At 39.4% G+C, this 17,781-nt stretch overlaps 3 protein-coding genes across 3 annotated transcripts in view; 2 read left to right on the top strand and 1 right to left on the bottom strand.

Moving 5' to 3' along the window:
* Nucleotides 1-17,781, top strand: part of LOC307183208 (uncharacterized protein) — a 466,052-nt gene that overhangs the window by 388,453 nt on the left and 59,818 nt on the right. The gene's annotated exons all lie outside the window — the stretch shown is intronic.
* Nucleotides 3,948-11,471, bottom strand: LOC307183203 (UDP-N-acetylglucosamine--peptide N-acetylglucosaminyltransferase 110 kDa subunit-like). Its single transcript, XM_079915374.1, has one exon. It carries the CDS (start codon nt 9,908-9,910, stop codon nt 6,770-6,772), a length of 3,141 nt encoding a protein of 1,046 aa, XP_079771500.1. The 5' UTR covers nt 9,911-11,471; the 3' UTR covers nt 3,948-6,769.
* LOC307184907 (uncharacterized protein) overlaps nt 17,281-17,781 on the top strand; it is a gene marked incomplete at its 5' end in the record, with an annotated part of 42,690 nt that continues 42,189 nt past the window's right edge. Inside the window, one exon of the mRNA XM_079918663.1 lies at nt 17,281-17,289. Coding sequence (XP_079774789.1) covers nt 17,281-17,289 — 9 coding nt within the window. The remainder of the gene's footprint in view (nt 17,290-17,781) is intronic.

Raw genomic sequence — 17,781 nt, 5'->3', positions numbered from 1 at the left:
TTAAGACTTTTATTATAGTCATAAACATCTAGCAAACTAAGCAGAAAATAAAAACGAATTTTCAATTGGTTGGCCAAGAACAAAAAAGAGAGGACTACCTAGTGCAAAATCATATCTCTAATAACTACTGTTGGATTTAGAGCACACACATGCTAAACTTATTTTAAAATATCTTCTCATCAAAGATTTGAGGTTGGACCTGAAAAAATTATATCAGAAGTGAAAATAATTATGTGGTCTGACCAGCGTGGATCACACAAAGTAAGTGTATACTATGTATAAAGTAGATAACTACGAGGTCCTGCTGTATAGCACAGGCAACTATATTCAATACCTTGTAATAACCTATAAAGGAAACGGATCTGAAAAAGAAATATATATATCTGAATCTCTTGGCTGTACACCTGAAACACAACATTGTCAATCAACTACACTTCAAGTAAAACAAAACAAAACAAAACAAAACAAAGTAAGTGTAAAGGGAAGTATAGTTTTATAAATTCACCTCTGATATCCCAGGGACCAACTGAAAGACAACAGAAAGTACAACTTTCAAGGAGACAGGACATGGCCAGCAAACAAGGCCATTACCCTTGGTCACGGTCATACCTGCCAAAAAATATACAGACTAGCCTGCATTCATGAATACATAGGAATTCTTCATTTATCTGGCATTGTTAGGCAATGAGGTATTGTATGTTAGGAGAAGTTTTTTTAAATGACAAATTGAAGAGGAGTTATTTTAACCTTCACTAGGTAATTTTTTTCTAAAATTAAGAAATGTATCAACTGGTGTATCTAATGTTGTCGTGATAACTCGGGGTCATCAGTTCAATCAACGTTTGCATGAATAATGCAAATGGAAACAAGACAAGCATGCTTACTGAAACTGAAAATGACATGCCACTGGCTGGAATAACTGATGAGAGAGCAAGAAAAAAGCAAAAATGAAAACAAACCGTGATCAAGAAACAATCACTCAAGGTCTGACTTTCTGTACTTAGTTTCAAAAAGAGATACCACAAATCCCAGCGAGAGACTCCAGCATCATTAGCTGTCTTTCTCCTTTGTTTCCACCTTCCTTTCCTTTTCCTTCTATCCTAGATTGTTCCAGGCAGTGCTTATAGCTGCTTGCAAGACAAATTCTAATACTTGCTTTCTCTCACACAAACTTCACAATATGTCCATGTGATAAATAGTATGGAATTAAAGACAGTTCATCACAGGGACATCTCCTATGAAAATAAAATTAGAAACTAGCTTCTAAACATGCAGAGAGAAGGGCGTGGTGTCAGGCACTAATTTCCTTGCGAATTCCTCTCTATTTCTAATGACGTTCTTCTTTACCAAAATCCCTTTTTATTGGTGTCCTGTTCCAGACTGCTCCACTCCACCCATCCTCATCCTGTAAAATACATTCGCACTCTTTTGTGACCCTACTTATTTGCCCATTAAAGAATCAATCATAGAACTGTCGGAATTAAATACAGAGTGAAATTAAAATACTGGAGTCACTTGGAGGGTTTAAGCAGCTCCACCAGAAAATACTGGGCATGGATTTAAAAGAGGCTGCGTGGGACTTGCTCTTGTCCAAGTTCTTTCTCAAGAAGTATCTGAAATAAGCCTAAATTCAGAGTTAATCAGACTGGCCTGCTTTCTCAAGTGGACTGGAACTCATTGCTCTTTCCCCTCAACTTCCTGATGTCAGTGGCACTTTCCGGAGATGAGGTGGACTTCTCTGCCTACTGCAGAAGCTCAGTTCCCCCAGGAACCACTCCCCATCTGAATCCCACACTGGAGGCCAGATGCCAGCCTTCCCAGAACATTCGTGGTCTCATTTCAGTTTTTGACCTGCTCATATTGAGTCCCCGTAGACTCTTTCTCAGCTTGAAATCTGATCTTCCACCCCTTTCCCTGACTTCGATGGTTACCTGCCTATTTTAGGCCTCGGGTGCTTTAGCTATAAAATGATATAGTTGCCCTTAATTCTAAAGTCTGCTTTCTAAAGCTCTACAATGTGGTGGCTCCTTGAAAATGTTTCTCTTTGCTGGTTTTAATTTTGTAGAGAATTAAAACCCCAGCCACTCTAAAAGATAGTAAGTTGCATTGGATAAGGAAAGTGTGCTCTTGTAGTTAGATTTAGAGGGATGGAAGACGACTTAGTATGTTTTAAGATACTCATGATCGATTCTCGTGAGAGTCGAGGGAAGAGAGTTAATAAAATACCAAACGACTGTGACAAATTAAGTTCACCAAGATGTAGATGATTAGTTACTACTTGAATAAACCACACAAATCCAATTCAAGTTGTCCTTTATTTTTCTAAGAAGGATCCCAGTGAACTGAGTCCCCTGTTCAGTGACTCCACGTTCAATGGCTTAGTCTTTAAAAACTGTTATGTTGCTGGAAGAAATATTGCCCATCAGTCCTAATTGATGTCTACCTATCACGCACATTTGAAATAAATTTATTACTTTGACTGATCTCAGTGTAATACATTCCAAAGGGGCAACGAGCACATGAAAATTTATGAAGTCTCCATCTTCTACACTGAAGTGTGCAATAAATTACGTATTATTTGGCGGTGAAATTCACAAGCCATAGAAACCACGCCATTAGCAATGTATACAGTGGTAAAGAGCAGGTAATGAGAATGATATAAAACAAAATAGACTGTGTATGTTGGCACTGCTGCCAATAAAGCAATTATTAAATGCATTCATATGCATCTACGCTAGGTAAGCTCTTTGAGGGCAATTGCTATGAATTCTACATACCTGTCAGGATACTATATATAGCCCACTTTCTATGGCCTTTATTCAAAGACGCTGAGAAAGGGTTACTCTGGGTAAATTCAGACCTTTCTCAATATAGAATTTGGTCAACATGCATTCTGAACAGCAAAATTTCACAGTATTTTCCTACACTAATTGCCACCTCAGCAAATGCAGGATTAAGTATAATGGATTATAAGAAGTTAGAAAGGAAAGAAGGAAGAAAAGAAGGAAGGTAGAAAAAAGGTGGGTATGGAGTACTTCAACATTTACATAAAGAGTGGACCTAAAACTAACCTGAGGTTTCCCTGAGCTATTAGCATACGCTATAGAAACTTAAATGAAAAAATAAAAAAAAAACAGCAAGGGAAACGCAAAGATTCTTTGTTATTTCACTTTACTGCATACACACGTCCACCTTAAAACAATCTATATGCTTATATCCAATAAGAGAGCATTGTTTTGCAAGGCTATTTGGCTTCTATCAGCATGTAAAGGTCGGACAACTCAACTTTAGCAGAGTTAGCCTTCAGGTGAATAATTGCTTCTTTCAGGTTGCGAGCAGTTGAATTTTCCAGAAATGTTTCCCAAAATATGAAAACTAAAAGAAGGGTCCTAGGACAGCGTCCTTTAGAAGTTTTATAGTATCAAGGCTTTTGGAGGAAGAGAATCCTTGTCGATTATCAACACAGTGATTCCAAGCAGGTCAATTTTTGCTGAGAATATTATATAACAGAACCCACTTCACCTCCATTATACTGACAATGATCTTCCTTACTTCAACCTTGTGGTTTTTAGTAAAGTTGAAAATACGGAGCCAAGAACAGACAGTGACAATGCCAGAGACTCAGATGTACCTATAGGTGCCTTCAGACAACATCAGCCACCCAGGCTAAAGTCCTGGTTTAAAACATCCCAACATGAATGAATCTCAAAAACCATATGCTGAGCAAGTGAAGCCAGATCAGAAGGGCACCGACTGTATTATTCAACTTACATGAAATTCTAAACTGGGCAAAAGTCATCTCTAAAGATAAAAAGCAGATCCGTGGTGGCCTTGGGGTGGGAGATGGGGATACTTTTGCAAAAGCCTAGGAGGAAACTTTCTAGGGTTTTAGGATTGTTATCTATCTTTATGGGGGTGCTAGTTATACAAATGTATACATTATTTAAAAGTCACTGAACAGTTGACTAAAAATGTTTGCATTTTATTGTATGTAAATGATACCTTAATAAGGTTGATTACAAAATGAACCAAAAATAAAACAAAGCAGAAGAGAAACCTCTCAAGACCTCAAAGGAAATACACTGTTTTCTTCCAGGGTACCAGACTGGAAATGAGGCATTGGTCTGTTCTACCCTCAGATTATCCCTAGGATTATCTAGTCTATTTTAAAGCACTAGAGTCCCCTATCAGGAAAACTCACCCCATGTTTAATTACTTTGATTTCTTCTGTGCCTCTTCTCCCAACACAGTGAAGCCATTCACAGAAGAAAAACCACCTTTTTCCAACTTTGCATCATCACATATTCTTTCCAAAGCTATTATGTATGGAAGAAAATTTGGCTACACTTTGTAAAAATCTAGCTATTTGAGCCTTACAAATCTTAACAGTTAACCTATTGCCTCCACTGGAATTTGGAAAAAAATTATTTTGAAAAGGAATAGCTGAGACTTGACAATTTTGTTTTTTGTGATTTTCTCTTCCCCTAAGAGAGAAGTGAGTAGGAATGAGAAACACATACATAAAGGAAAAAAAATTATCTTGCTGCCTTTGCATGGTTATAATTTATAGGAGGCCCTTTTCAACAATAATCTATTATCAGAATCAATAAAATATAATCTCCATGAAGGCCAGGCCAGGATATTTGTCTCTTTTTCAGCAGATTGCAATACAAACCACATTCATGGATATGCTTCTTGATGATCTTTGTAATACTGTAACAGTTGACCATTTCCTCATGCCTCTTCACCTTAACTTCAACCTGGTTTTTAACTAATGACCTCACATTTCCTTCTCTAACACTTGGTTGTGGGCCTCTTTTCCAACTCCAACTCGCATTTCACTCCGGAACCAAAGGAAGACTCACACCTTCCTGCTTTTTAGTGATACCTCAAGGTCATTACCATATTGTGATCACCGTGAAGAATAGCCATACAATTGTTATTTCAGAGCCATCTGACAGTTTGTAGCTCTAAAAATTAACTAAGGACCGCATTTGTCAAAAATATCCTAGTTTAAGATTTTGGTAATACAGCAACAGTAATTCCAAAGTCATTATGCTACAGTTGCAGATTAAATAGACTAGAGAAAGGAAGCTTGCCAGATGGTGGTTTACATTATCTACAGACTGTCTCGGCTCAAGGTTAACTTCCCTGGGAGAAAACCCATAAACCCAGAAGCATCAAAAATAACCTGCACGTGCAGAGGGGAGACAGCTTTGCTTGTCAAATTTTACATTCTTTCTGATCTCTGGGCCCTGGTGATTTATCTCCCATGGAATGGAATAAGGAGGGGAACAAGTAGGGACAGTCCCTTCGAGCAGCGGCCGCATGCCTGGCATGTCCTTACCTGCTTTCAAGGCTGATTGCTTCCCACACATATGTTGCCTTTTTTAAGCCTCAAGCCCTCGATCCTTTGCTGAAATACAATAATTTCATTCCTATGGTTTTCAATACCAAAAACTCAACCTCCAGGAGGGCTAAAGTCTAATTTGTACTCCAAACCAAGTAGCAGTGCAGTTCGCTACTACCGAGGCTGAATCCATAAAGACTTCAAGACCACGTCCAGAAGACAAGTTATTATATATAATACCCTAGAAGATCTGAAACATAATTATCATATACATAGCTGGTCCTTCAGAGCTTTTTACCTATAACATGTTTCTTTGATGAAAGTTATTTAATGTACTGGAGATAACTGTGACTTACTGATCAAATATTTGAATACTTATACTTATCTGGGATTTCATTTCTGCTGAAAGAAAAAGGAAGAACAGGACTCACTAAAAAAAAAAAAAACTTTAGAAATGAAAGTAAAAATCTTATCACACACTATGACTTTTGGAAGCAGCATAGAGGGGCAGTCAACGGTAAAACACTGGTGAAATAGGTCAACACTCTAGGCCAAAAATCCATTATTATTATCATCAGTGACAGTACCACAACTGTGCCCTTCAGAATTAATAATCACTCCTAAGGATCTTCATTTGGCACCAGATGATGCGTTTAAGAGAAACGCTCTGGGAGGTTTTGAATCAGACTTGGTTTTTTGTTAGCCAAGTTACAGGAGAATTTTTAAAGTGGAGGGAGGGGAAGAAGGAAACGGACCAGGAAAAGAATTTAAGCCATCATCTATAAACCAACAAAGCACTGATAGTTCCAAACATTATGTCAGACACTAAAATGACTGATATAGGCTCAAGTGGTTTATAAAACCTATAAAAAGACTACACCAGCAAAGTCCCCATTTATCTGTAGAGTTCAGAAACTAAAACAAGGAATATTATAGCTTAAAACCTTATCTCAAGAGAATCATATACACTTCACATGAATAAAAATACCTGAAACCAAACATTTTTAAAAGCTCCAATACCCAAAATATAAAGAAAAATATTAATTCAGAAGACTCAATCAATCCATGATAATCACAAAATGGCTGGGCAATCTCTATCTCCCTTCCACACTAACCATCCATCCCATGGAAGACCAAGGGAGATCAGACCTTCCACACTTACCTTCCAGACCTTCCAGACACCTGGCTGCTGCAAAATTCTATGGAGACTCCTTGTGGAACAGCAGTTTCCCATCTCTTGTGTCTCTCCCTATCGTGATCATGATCATGCAGGAAGCAAGTCTGGCTGTGCTATTTCTTATCATTGTCTGTCACCCATCTGCAGCATGGTATTGTACAGATAAGGAAAAAGTAGTTCCCTTTCCCCCAGAAGGTTGAGGCTCAGGTACAGGGTAATTCTCCTGTGCACACAGTCATTATTTAGGCCGACTCAGTGACTTCAACAGGCTTAATCATGTGATCAGGTTTGTTGCCAGCTGCGTAATGCTCCCACATCTGTAGATAGAGCCGCTCTAGGTCCATTGTGTATTGTTTGGTGTTGAACAGAGGGCTAGATGTTCTCTGCTTCCAGACTTTGCCACGAAGTTTCTTCAGGTATTCTAGATCAGTTCCCAGTTTCACAGCTATGTCTTCATATTCTTGTCTATTTTGAGCAATAAGCACAAGACAGCCTAAACAAGTGAGCTGGGAAGCTGCAACTCGGGAAGCAAGAGTCTCTCCTGGCATAGTCACCATGGGTGTCCCTGACCAAAGGACATCCATCCCTGTGGTGTGTCCATTACAGAGTGGAGTGTCCAAGCAGACATCAGCCAGCTGGCCTCTCCGAACATGTTCCTCTTTAGGAGCAACAGGTGAAAAAATGATACGGTTCTGGGGAAGGCCCATATTTTGTGCATACTGTTGAATATTAGGTTCTCCTACTGCTGGAAAATGCAACAGCCACAGTACACTATTGGGAACACGCTTCAGAATATTTGTCCACATCTGCAAAGTAGATGGGTCAATTTTATATAACTGATTGAAGTTACAGTACACAATGGCATCTTCCGGTAACCCGTACTGAGAACGTGTGGTTACAATAATGGTACGGGGAACCTCCTCTCCAGTGGCAGCCTTAATGTTGATCTGGGTAGTTGCCAGTCCATTGCTAAGACTGAATCCATTAATTGTTATCTGAATTTGTCCTCTGTTAATCATTTCAATAACTGCCTCTGCAATAGTATTCATAGGAATGACAGGCATATTAAGAGCCGTATTACTGCTGTCTGCATTGTCTCCTCCATCAGGACATTTCATCTTGACAATCTGCACATTGGGGAGACTATCAAGAAATGCTTTGAGGTCGATGCCATTCAGCATAATCCGATTGTCATAAATGTGCCCATTGGACTGAAAATCGATGACTGCCTTCTTCTTCAGGTGAGGGAACATATTAGCATGATCACCAATAAAGAAAGTATGGGGCATATAAGCCAGTTTCTCAGAATACTGCTCAGCAACTTCAGCAGGTGAAGTTTCCTGATCTGTGATGATATAATCCATGAAAAGCACACCACTGGTCCCAGGGTAGCCCAGCCACATTGCCTGAATAGGAGCTGGCCTGAGAGCAAAGAGTTCATTTCGAGCACCCCTGGTATAACCATTCATATTTACAAGGATGTGTATACCATCTTGATGGATGCGATCAGCTGCTTTCCCATTGCATGGAATCTGAGAAAGATCAATGAAATGATGGGCTTCTGCCATCACCTTCGCTCGGAAGTTTGTGCCATCATCTGGGCTCAGGGCATAACAGAATACCTCAAATTTATCAGGATTGTGCATGCCTGGAATAGACTGCATAAGATGAGAAGTAGGATGATTCCCAAAGTCAGAACTCACGTATCCTACACGCAGTCGACCATCACTGAGCTTCAAGTCTTTTGGATGTTCGTACGGTGGTTTATGAAGGACACTGATCTCATCCAAACAGAGGTTCCCATGGCTCTCAGCAATAGCCTTCCTGAAGCCATGAGAAAGAGGATAGAGCATACTATGATGAGGCTGCACAGAAGGCAACCTATTCTTCTCCAGCTGGTCAGCCACAATGCTGACCAACTTCTTCATTCGCTCATCATAGTCTGTCCAATCACAGACAATCTGCAGGCAATGAGCCAAATCACAATAAGCGTCAGGAAAATCAGGTTCAAGCTTCAGAGCAGTGCGATAAGAAGCAATTGCTTCTGGAATATTCCCTGAATACTTGTGAATGGAAGCCAGATTGCTGTGGGCATCCGCAAGTGCAGGGTTAATCTGAATGGCACGAGTATAACACTGCAAGGCTCCCTGAACATCCTGCATCTCCTTTAGAGTGTTTCCCATGTTACAGTAGGCATCAGCAAAGGTAGGACTGATTCGAACAGCCTCCTTATAATGCATCAGAGCTTCCTGCAGTTTTCCCTGCTGCTGCAATACACTTGCTAAATTTGAATGGGCAACAGCAAACTCTGGGAAGACTTCTAATGCTTTACGATACAAGCGAACTGCCTCTTCAATGTTCCCCTGGTCTCCTTTGATATTGGCTAGGTTATTCAGAGAGTCTGCATGCGTGGGACACAGCCGCAGAGCTGTATTATAACAATCTTCTGCTTCGGCAACACTGCCCTTCCCTTCCAGAGCGTTGGCTAGGTTGCAGTAAGCATCAGGGAAATGTGGTTGCAATTCAATAGCTCGCCTGTAGGTGTCTATTGCCAGATCTATCAGGCCTTGCTCATAGTATACACAAGCCAGGTTGGCATGTACCACTGCATGATTTGGGCTCAAGCTTAGGGCACAAAGGTAAGCTGCCACAGCTCTGTCAAAAATCCGTGCGTCTTGCAAGACATTTCCTAAATTGATATAAGCATCCAGAAAACTGGGGTCAAGGGTGACAGCCTTTTCAAAGCGATGAACTGCAAGCCAAATCTCCCCTTGTGCATTGAAAACACAGCCAAGATTACTCCAAGCTACTGCAAAGTTCGGTTGCGTCTCCATTGCTTTCAAATAACATGCCTTGGCTCCTTCCAAGCGACCCAGGGCTTTGAGCAGGTTCCCCAGGTCACTGCGAACACAGTACAAATCAGGATTGCACTGAAGAGCAGAGACGTAAGCTTGTACTGCCCCTTCCATGTCGCCTGCTGCTACCAAAGCGGCTGCCAGGTTAATATAACCATCGATGAAATCTGGTTTGAGATGCAATGCATGCCGGTAATGCTCAATTGCTTCCTGCAACTGCCCTCTTTCCTTGTACACATTCCCCAAATTCGAATAGGCTTCTGCCAGAAGAGGGTTCTGTTTAATTGCCAGAGTACTAAAGTGGGCAGATCTGTCCAGCCTTCGACACTGGAAGTGTAGAGATGAAAGTAATAAAAGTACTCCAGTATTGTCTGGCTCTTGTCTCCACAGCTGCATGCAGTGTTTCTCAGCTGCCTCAAAATTTCCTGCCTGATATTCTCGATGTGCCAACTCAGCTAACCCTTGGAAGGAAAGCATACGTTTCGTTGGTTCTGTGCTGTCGGCCACGTTGCCCACAGAAGACGCCATCTGGAGCTTCTGCAGAGAGTGATAAAAGGGGGTAATTGAGTCCCGCTGCCGCCACTACTGGCAAGAATGTTTCTAGAGGTAGCAAATACGAGGGCAGCAGCCGTACCACTGCTTTGGCAGGCTTAAGCGGCGGCGACAGTTACAGGCACCGAACCTTAGGAACTCTGGTTGGTCGTCTAACTGTCACGCTCTTGAAATCTTAATTCTTAACCCTGCCCTCTTCCACCATTTTTCTCCTAATCAGGGAATAAAAATTACCTATACACTTGCCTTAGAAGAAATCAAAAGTCAGTAGTCCAAACACTTTTCAAAATTTTGTTTTCTGCCTAGTTGGAAAGGAAATACATGATTGACTTTACTTCATCATTCATACAGTCAATGTGGAAAACATTAGGGCCGTGAATTTCAATACAGTAAGATCAGAAAATTTTAAATTGGCCTTCCCAAACCACTAATAAGTAACCGATGTTGTATATAATGCTAAAATCTTAGAGACTGAGTTTGATATTTTAAAAGTTCTGAAAGGATTAGTTAATTTCTCCTCATCATATTTCTCATGCCTCAAACCTGAGTATTACTTTTTTAAAAATAAATTTATTTATTTTTATTTATTTATTTTTATTTTGGCTGCATTGGGTCTTCAATAGTGCGTGCAGACTTTCTCCAGTTGCGGCGAGCGGGGGCTACTCTTTGTTGCGGTGCCCGGGCTTCTCATCACAGAAGCTTCTATTGTTGTTCCACAACTCTATGGGTTCCTTTTTAGGTCCTATGAAGAACCCTAGAAATTAGTTCATGTAATTATAGGTTTTTGCAAAATTGTCAAAAGTGAGATATTTTCACTTCCATCAGGTAAGACCAGCGTCTCTTTCTTTGCCAATTTTCCTTCTATCCTATTCCGCTATGTTGGATCATATTGGAATGGCCACAGGCTTTTTTGAAATCTGGCTAAGGAGATTTTCTTTTGTTCTGTGGTACGCGGACCTCTCACTGTTGTGGCCTCTCCCGTTGTGGAGCACAGGCTCTGGACGCACAGGCTCAGCGGCCATGGCTCACGGGCCTAGCCGCTCCGCGGCATGTGGGATCTTCCCGGACCGGGGCACGAACCCCTGTCCCCTGCATCGGCATGGACTCTCAACCACTGCGCCACCAGGGAAGCCCTAAGGAGATGTTTTAAGTGAGGCTATTATGTGATTTTCAGACACCACCATATGTAATTGACTATATACTATCGCATTACAGGAATAACTTCCAGTACTCATACTGACTACTCTACTGACTTAACTAGCACAAGACACAGAAGCATAAGGACAAAAACCACCTTACAATATAGCCATGTCTTGCACTTCACAGCTCTCAAAGCATGTGCGTTTGAAGAAGAAAAAAAGAACTGAAAAGTACAAAACCAGAAGCTATTCTGTGGAAAATTATTTCAATCATCAGGCATGTGAAAGATAAGTCAAAGATTCAGTTCTCATCAATGCTTAGTCAAAACGGGAAATTTTCTTCTGTCAAGAATATACTCCAGGGGCTTCCCTGATGGCGCTGTGGTTAAGAAGCCACCTGCCAATGCAGGGGACAAGGGTTCGAGCCCTGGTCCGGGAAGATCCCACATTCCACGGAGCAACTAAGCCGGTGTGCCACAACTACAGAGCCTGCGCTCTAGAGCCCGTGAGCCACGACTACTGAGCCTGCGAGCCACAACTACTGAAGCCTGCGTGCCTAGCGCTCGTGCTCTGCAACGAGAAGCCACCGCAATGAGAAGCCTGTGTACCGCAACAAAGAGTAGCCCCCACTTCCTGCAAGTAGAGAAAGCCTGCGCACAGCAACGAAGACCCAACACAGCCAAAAATAAATAAATAAATAAATAAATAAAAGAATATACCCCATCAACAATGTGTGTAATGGAATGGTGTGAATGAGTATTTTATCAGAATTCCTGTAATGCACAAACCTATAGCAGTACTGAAATCAGTAATGCATTTATAATAGTAAATATTTATGAGGAAGTAATCCATAGAGGTTTTCTCAAAGTTAACAATGAAAATTAATGTGACATTATCAATAATAAATTGTGAAGCTGAAATAAACTTTTCTAAACTATTAATAACTAGAAGCAAATTCTAATCAACCATGTTACAAGAAATCTATGTCTATAAACTACAAAGTTTATTTCTTAAAATTTTATTTCGAAAATACATAAACTGTCGTATGAGGAGGCAGTTAAAGAATATATAGCTAAAAGAGTGGGGGAAAAGTTTTATAGAGACACATCTGGCAGTAGTTCATTTTTAAATGTCATTTTTCTAGATTTTGTGACACCTATAGTATTGATATTTGAAAGCATTTAAAAAACTGTAATTTGAAGATTTGCTACTTCCAGGTAGAATAAAATATTTGGAAGCAAAACAACGTTTCCACTGAGAAAAACAAAAAAAGCCAAATAAAATAGCCAGCATTCAATCAAAAAGTTCTAGACAAACCAAGAGATAGAATCATATGACTAAAATTCTAAGAACAGATAATACAAATATATTTATATAAGATATTGTGTATCTTTATCAGGAAAAATCTTTCTCAAGAAAAGACTTTAAAATCATCAGAATTAATACTATATTTTATTTGTATATTTATATATAGATATTTATATATTTATATAAAGAACTTAAAGATAAAGCCCTAGTTAAGGCAGTGACAATAGTAGCAGTGGGAGTGAAAAGAAATGGTTATATTCAAGCACATTTTGTCAGGAAAAGTCCAAGATCAAATGTCTGACTGCATACATGGGATGGATAGACGGAGTGGGAAAAATCAAAAGTTAACTATAGAGGTTCTAGTGAAGATGGGGTTGCCGTCACCCAACCCAAGGGGTTGTGATCATCCCCAAGGTCTAGGAGACTCAAAGGGAAGGTCATGGTCAGAGGCAAAGTTAATTGGTGGGAAAATAAGACTTCCAGTCTCTCCATCTCCTTATACCAGTTTTTTTTTTTTAACATCTTTATTGGAGTATAATTACTTTACAATGGTGTGTTAGTTTCTGCTTTATAACAAAGTAAATCAGTTATACATATGTCCCCATATCTCTTCCCTCTTGCATCTCTCTCCCTCCCACCCTCCCTATCCCACCCCTCTAGGTGGTCACAAAGCACTGAGCGGATCGCCCTGTGCTATGCGGCTGCTTTCCACTAGCTATCTATTTCTTACACCAGTTTTGTTTTTCTGCTCATATATGTAGCAGCATTTCATTCAAGGGGAATGTCATTGATCTGACTGGTCAAATTAAACAACATAGTTCAAGGCATATTTACAGGAACTCCTCCACAATTTAGAAAGTCACATTCACAATTTCCCTCTTCCTACGCCGCAGAACACATTGGCCATTCCTCCGAAGTTTCCACTCCACAGAGTGGACCAGAGATGACGTTAGCCCAGAACTGAGAGCTTGGCATGAGATGGTGTCAGCCCCACGTAGAGCTCTGGCATAAGTTATAACCCAACCCAGCTCTACAGAGAGCTCTGCATGGAATCCTGGGAGTAAACTCAGCCATAATAATGGGATTCTGTTTTTCATTTGCTTTTCTTCCTTGCTTAACTTTCCCTGGCCACTCTGACAAACAAACTTTCAGGCATTCCTGGACCACTCACTAACTTTATTCCATTTAATCTCATCCAGATTCCCAAGAAAATTACTAACTATAAGGAAGGAAATTTGGAACATGGTGAGTTTTAGATGCCTGAAATATACAGGTCATTGAATCCAGTTAAGTAGCAAATTATCTGGATCTCAAATATGCCAGTAGAATAGCAGACTAAGCTCAATTTAATGTACTCTTACTGGAGACACATGTAAATTCTGGGTCAATTTTGAAAAAGTTAAAAGCACATAGCTGAGATTAAAAGAAAGAAAGGAACACCTGCATGTTTCAGAAAGTAACAGAGAAATTAAATCCAGAGAAAGAAGAGCGGACTGATGTCTGTGGGTTCCGTTCCTTAGTATAGGCCTTATGTAAATAGGGGCTGGAGCTAGGAATCTAACATTACCTTGAGGCCAGGAATTTAGACTCAGGATGGAACAATATTGAGAAGTTGGTACAGATATCCTACAGAAATTTCATGAGGAACTGCTTAGTCCATTAAGAGGGCCAAGGGAGGTGGTGAGGAAGACTGATATCTCTTGAAAACCTTCAGGTACGGAAAACATCAACACCTCTGAAAAGTAGGCCTGTCCTTCCCAGCGTTGTGATGGCCAGGTTGTCACTAACCTGTAAGGCCCTGTATGAATCAGAAACTGCAAGGAGAGTAATTCAAAGAAAAACAGATGCAGGATGGGCGTGGCAATAAATCCTAGGACCCTATCAGAAACAAAATTAAAACCACTCTAAAGCGAAATTTTAACAAACCAGAGCAGATAGTATCCTAACCAGAATAGAATAATAATTCTGAGGAAGTTACTTTAGTTATTTAAGTAATATTCAATGCATTTCCATGGCCAGGCCCTTTTGAAGAATTCTAAAACATATACAAACAATTCGTTTCCATCTTATATAGTCCACCATCCAGAGCAAAATTCACTTAAGTACTGTACTGGTGGAAATCGGGCAGCACTATGGAGACAATAAAAAGGTGTTTACCATCAAAAAACGTCAAGGTAAGAAAGATAATGTCTAATTTTTAATTATCCTGTGGTTTATTGAAATCTTTTGGAAACCCAAAATAGAGAAAACCTAGGAGGCAATGAAGACTTAAATATTTAGAGATTTATCAACTCATCTATAAAAGCTTTATTAATCTCTTCTTTTAATACCATTCCTGAGAGGTATAAATGTTGTCCAGTGATAGGGTTGAAGAAGCCTGAGAGAATTTCAATTGTTTACTATTCTTGGTCAGCTATTAAGACCGTTCAGGATCACCTTGATTTTCATGGCATCATCCAACAAAAAGCAGGATATTTTACAGAAAGTCCTGGTCCACTTTTTGGCTTGCTTTTGTGTTTATGTTTTTGGTTTTCTCACATTGGGCGGTACATTAGGCTACCTATTGCATACTCCCTCATTCATGCATGCATTCATTCAAACAATATTTACTGAGTTGAGATATTTAATTAACACCCAATAAATGATGTTTAGATGAATGAATGTGCTTTTTATCAAAGTAAGTGTAAGTACTGAGAAAAATTACAGAATGTATGATCCCAGCCCCACAAAAGCGTATAATTGTGTTGAGGATATAACATATGCTGGTGAAATAACTAATATATCATATTGGACAGTTTCTAAGTTCAAAAATGAGTTTTTATAAATAATCAGAGCCTAAGGAGGACAAAGAAGGGACAGTTCATTATGGGTTGAATCTATCAATAAATGTACATTTCAGATGAGATTTGAGATTGACCTTAAAGAAAGAAGAGGACTTAGATATATGAACAGAGAACAAAAAAGGCATGGTGATAGCATGTGCATAGATAGTGTGGCCAATATTTATGTTCTTCGTTAAAGATAGTCAGAGATAACCCAAATGTAACTGTTCCCATGGGTCCATTCTCAGTATCCAAACAAAACGGCAAATCCTATCTCAGTAAAACTAATGAAAAACACAGTCTTTAAGAAAGACATTGTGAAGGAAAGGGGGAGAGAAAGGCTTGCGTCCCACACCACACAACAAAACTTATTTAATTATTTGTTTCATTTTCTCCCTCTGAAAATTTCCTCTCCCTCTCTCTGTATGTCTCTCTTCTCCCACATCTGGCCACACTCTACCAGCCACCTTTCCAGATCTTTCCAGAACTCTCCATCCTAGTTTCATTATGCCACAAGTTGAACATCTCACAGGTCTCCAGGATGCATCCTCATCACTTATTCCACAAAGACAAACAAAGGACACTTCTCAGGATCACGTTTCTTGGAAGGAAGAGATCACGAGGAGTGATTATAAATAATATAAGGTGGAGAACAGTGACTTAAAATACCATTTTTCCTCTTAGAATGTGAATACAGGGAACTTTGGGAAACTAGAAAATGTAGAAAGGATTCATTGATAATTATTTATTTTCAATGAATAAAATAAAATGTAATAATACGGCTAAACTCTGACAGATTAACTTTTTCAAAAGTTGCTTTCACACACCTTCACTATTGGGATGTTTGATAAACACATCTTTCTTCTTTCTTTGCAGATACTGGCACCAAACTTTCAAACAATAAGAACCTTCCCATAAGTCCCTTGCCAGGCAAGATTAAGGTATAACAATCCAAACAGATTTTTGAAGAAGATAACTGGTTGAAAGCACAGGAAAAGTGCTGGGTTTCTCTTTTTCAACGGTCACATAATGAGTAACGTGGGAACTGGTTTACAAAGTCTCTCTCCATGAGGGGCTAAGGTTAAGATTAGAACTTCTGAGGCCAGAAGAGCAAAATAACTACAACAACACACATATTTTCAAGAGCCGCCCTTTGGATGTGAGGGATTGATTTTTCCCACCTTTTTTCAGCAGCCCAACTGGTGTCTTTAGTAAATGACATAAGAGAATACAGTGTGGCCAAGAAGGCTTAGATTTCCTTAGCCCCAAGTCAGATATTCTCAAGTGACTGTCCACTCAAATTAAAAAGAGAGATTTACAAGAGGAAACTGGATACAACTGAGTGTACTTTTATTTCAACCCTTTACCTGAATGTTTTGTTTTGTTTTCAGTTCTCCACTGAAGTTGCCTACATTAATATATTTTTAAGAACATTTCCTTAAGTTGAAGTATTCATTCAGTATATTCATTTACTATAATTGAGAAAAGCCAAATGACTTAGGCAAATTCATTTCTATATTGCCACAGCAGTGTACTGTGAACTAAATGACACCTGGCAGTTCTTTACTCAGATACTAACTCAATTAGAAGGCAGAACAAGGATACCTACCCATTCAGGGAAGAAAGGACACTTAGCCTCTGTAGCTGTCTTAGGTCTCTTATCATCACAGTAACAAATTGAAGACTAAAAACCATACGATCATCTCAATAGATGCAGAAAAAGCTTTTGAAAAAATTCAATATCCATTCATGGTAAAAACTCTCCAGAAAGTGGGCACAGAGGGAACATACCTCAACATAATAAAGGCCATATATGACAAGCCCATAGCTAACATACTCAATGGTGAAAAGCTGAAAGCATTTCCCCTAAGATCAGGAACAAGACAAGGATGCCCACTCTCACCACTTTTATTGAACAGAGTTTTGGAAGTCCTAGCCACAGCAATCAGACAAGAAAAAATAAATAAATAAAAGGACTCCAAAATGGAAAGGAAAAAGTAAAACTGTCACTGTTTGCAGATGGCATGATACACAGAAAATCTGAAAGACACCATCAAAAAACTATTTGAGCGCAAACATGAACTTGGTAAATTTGCAGGATACAATAGATTTCTATATATGAATTTTGTATTTCTATACACTCACAGTGAACTATCAGAAAGAGAAATTAAGGAAACAATCCCATTTACAATCGCATAAAAAAGAATAAAATACATAAGAATAAACCTGCCTAAGGAGGTAAAAGACCTGAACCCAGGAAACTATATGACACTCATAAAAGAAATGAAAGATGACACAAACAGCTGGAAAGATATACCGTGGTCACGGATTGGAAGAATTAATATTGTTAAAATGACCATCATACCCAAGGAAATCTACGCATTCAATGCAGTCTGTATCAACATATCAAGGGCATTTTCCACAGACCTAGAACAAATAATTTTAAAGTTTGTATGGAAACACAAAAGATCCTGAATAGCTAAAACAGTCTTGAGAAAGAAGAACACAACTGGAGGAATCATGCTCCCTGGCTTCAGACTGTGCTACAAACCTACAGTAATCAAAACAGTATGGTACC

The sequence above is a fragment of the Stenella coeruleoalba genome, assembly GCF_951394435.1.
Source record: "Stenella coeruleoalba genome assembly, chromosome: 3".
In the NCBI taxonomy this organism is placed as follows: Eukaryota; Metazoa; Chordata; class Mammalia; order Artiodactyla; family Delphinidae; genus Stenella; species Stenella coeruleoalba.
Note: the sequence above shows the minus strand (reverse complement) of the source record. Positions and strands in the feature narration are given on the sequence as shown.

Excerpts from the sequence above, each read along its gene's own strand:
- LOC307183203 (XM_079915374.1), bottom strand. The coding sequence starts at position 9,910 with ATGGCGTCTTCTGTGGGCAACGTGGCCGACAGCACAGAACCAACGAAA.